This window comes from Muscardinus avellanarius (genome assembly GCF_963383645.1).
Source record: "Muscardinus avellanarius genome assembly, chromosome: 1".
Lineage (NCBI taxonomy): Eukaryota > Metazoa > Chordata > Mammalia > Rodentia > Gliridae > Muscardinus > Muscardinus avellanarius.
Window position 1 is genome coordinate 46,044,609 of NC_137786.1, and position 3,198 is coordinate 46,047,806.

Consider the following 3,198-nt stretch of genomic DNA (forward strand, 5'->3'; position numbering starts at 1 on the left):
TATAACTGTATTTGCACAATCCCTGTCTTGAAAAAAAAAGTCATCTTGGCTTGGGAAATGTTGGCCACCGCTAAGAGCCAGCCCTCCTACTTGGCCATGAGGTCTGACCAGCCCCCATAGCTTCCTCCAACAACAGGGGCTTTATGCTTTCATGCAAAAAGACCAGCTGTCAGCTTAAATTTCCCTAATCCAGCCAGATCCCAACTCAGCCAATCAACAGTCCCTATCTGAGGGAAGCCCATCTGTGAAATGCAGCAGTGCCCTTACTGGAATGACTTGTCATAAAAATTAGTTTGGGCACTAATCTAAGGAAGCTTTGTGCTGAGTCGAGCAATGGCGAGGTCCCAGTTGGTGTCTTCCTCCTTGCCAAAGAGCTAGACCAGGTTAGCAGTACGGAGATTGAGAACACAGCCCACACCAACCCCATGTGATGCTGTCCTTGGGATGAGGGAACACTCATGCCCACTCCCCCTCTGTCCTCCACTTCAGGCAGCTGGTTGCTCTGCCACCCAGGAGGGAAGAGAGAATGGATGGATAGATGGATGGATGGGCGGATGGATGGATAGATGGATGTAAATATATTGTCATCTGTGTAGGGGGTAGGTTTTTTTTTTACTGTAAGATGACATTACTAATTACTAACTCTTGTTGGTTCTATTGGTTGAAAAAGGAAAACAAGCTCATCCCTAAGAAAGATTTCCCTGGTGTAAGTTGCCTCTTGCCTCTGGAAGAATAGTTACTTTCAAAAGATTCTTTTTGCTTTTTCCTCTTCCGGGGACGGCGTCTACAGGCACCCAAAATGGTCCAGCGTTTGACATATCGTTGTAGGCTTTCCTACAATACAGCCTCTAACAGAACAAGGCTGTCTCAAACCCCTGGCAACAGGATTATTTACCTGTATACCAAGAAGGTTGGGAAAGCTCCAAAATCTGCATGTGGTGTGTGCCCAGGCCTACTGCGTGGGGTTCGTGCTGTGAGACCTAAGGTTCTTATGAGATTGTCTAAGACAAAAAAGCATGTCAGCAGGGCCTATGGTGGTTCCATGTGTGCTGAATGTGTCCGTGACAGACGCAAGCATGCTTTCCTTATTGAGGAGCAGAAAATCATTGTGAAAGTGTTGAAGGCACAAGCACAGAGTCAGAAAACTAAATAAATGAATCTCTTTGAGTAATAAAAAAAAGATTCTTTTTTACTGCTGAGGAAAATAAGTCAGACTTTCTTTTGGTTGTATTATAGTGACTTTTTTCCTCTGACCTATCCACATATGTTTGCTTCTCTCAGTTTTTGCCACACCCTCCTTCCTTCACTACTGTCACAGGAAGAGAGAGAGAGAGGGAGAGAGAGAGACAGAGAGAGAGAGAGAGAGAGAGAGAGAGAGAGAGAGAGAGAGAGAGAGAGAGAGAGAGAGAGAAACAACAGAGAAAAAGAGAGGGGGAGAGAGAGAGACAGAGATGACAGAGAGAAAGAGAGACTGATTCTCAGGGGCTCTGGGCTAAGAGCTGGGCAATAGCAAGCAGAGTCTAATCTGGCCTGCAGGTGGGTGCTCATCCCTCCCAGGCTTGCTGAGCATGGTGGCCAATTAGAGAAGGCCTCAAACACAGCCCTGACCTCAAGGAAACCTGGGTTAGGAAGTGGTATTTCCACACATAAAAATTGCCAACCCTTCCCGGCCAAATGCAAGTGCATAGAGAGGCCACCAGCCTAATGTGACACCCATGCCCTCCCGTCCCTTCCCAGGCAGGGGCACGGCCTCCTCTGCTCCCCACTCAGCATCTGTAAGTGTTCCCTCTATGCCTCCATGTTTGAATCACATTGATTCAGGGCACAGGTGAGGACTTAGTATGTTTTTTGAGGACCTAGTATATGCCCTGCATTGTTCCAGGGATCATGGGATATATTTCATCAGAGACAGTTGACCACTCAGGCTGGAAGTGTGTACCAGGCTGATGCTGACAAATTAAAATGAAAACTTTATAGATATGAGCTCAAAGGAGCAGGAGCCAGCCTCTTGACATTCTAAATTGACTGAATAATGCGCCTCTCTTGTGCTATTTAAAAAAAATCACCCAGCCTTTACCAAAATTTTATTTTTAGACAATCACACAAACATGTTCAAGTTGTCCATTTTTGTGTAGTATCTTGCTTAAAAATATTTTGGAATTTTACCTGGAAGTATAGATTCTAGAAATTTTAGATGTGTGAATTTTACAGTAAAATTGGGTGGGGGAGGAACATCACTTTCTAATTAAAAAAAAAAAACACCTGAAGATTTTCATTTGTTTGTTTTTTTTAAAAAACATTTTTTCTCAGCTGGGCATGGTGGCACTCAATTGTGATCCCAGTACTTGGGAGGCTGAGACAGGAGGATTGCAGGTGTGTGGCCAGCCTCAGCTACTTAATGAGGCCCTCCACAACTTAGTGAGATGCTGTCTTAGAGAATAAAAAAATAGGGCTGGAGGTATATCCTGGAGGTAGAATGCCCCTGGGTTCAATGCTTCTGGATCTCCCAGTACTGGAAAGAAAATTTTTTTTTCTCACACTAATTAGGAACATTTTCTTTTCTTTCTTTCTTTCTTTCTTTTTTTTTTTTTTTTTTTTTTGGTGGTACTGGGGTTCCTGGAAGCCCTTCTACCTCTGGGATATACTCGCACAGGATACACTCCCAAACCTATTTTTTAACCTTTTCATTTGGAAACAAGGTCTCTTAAGCCAGCAAGGCTGGCTTCGAACCAGCACGATCCTCCTGTCTCCGCCTCCCAAGTGCAGGGATTATACGCGTGCACCACCACGCCTGGCAAATTAGGAACATTTTCTGTCTTAATTATTTTGGCTTTTTTTCCCCTTACTTTAGACTAGTCTTTGGAATAAAGAGGACTAAGCAATGTTTTGGCCACACCTTTGCTCCAAGGCAATATCATAAAATACAGTGGCCACTTTTAGACCCTGAGTGCTGAGCAGCCAGCTTTATAGATTGAAGTGCCTGGAGGGTGTTTTCTCAATACTTTGAATGTACACAATTGGTGTTGGACCAAAATAAGATCAATGAGTCTATTGGTTAAGGCCCCATTTATGCCATTTTATAGGCTGATATTCATGTATTACACCATTTAGCTACAAATAGTGGAGGTGTTTATACTATTGTATGTATGTATGTATGTATGTATGTATGTATGTATGTATTTTTGGTGGCTTTGGTGA

At 43.6% G+C, this 3,198-nt stretch overlaps 1 protein-coding gene across 1 annotated transcript; it reads left to right on the top strand.

Annotated features, from left to right (window-relative positions):
- Positions 1–799: 799 nt before the first annotated feature.
- Positions 800–1,153, top strand: LOC308261345 (large ribosomal subunit protein eL34-like; the record flags this gene model as incomplete). Its single annotated transcript, XM_080693183.1, has 1 exon — positions 800–1,153. One exon carries the CDS (start codon positions 800–802, stop codon positions 1,151–1,153), a length of 354 nt encoding a protein of 117 aa, XP_080549309.1.
- Between the last annotated feature and the right edge of the window lie 2,045 nt (positions 1,154–3,198).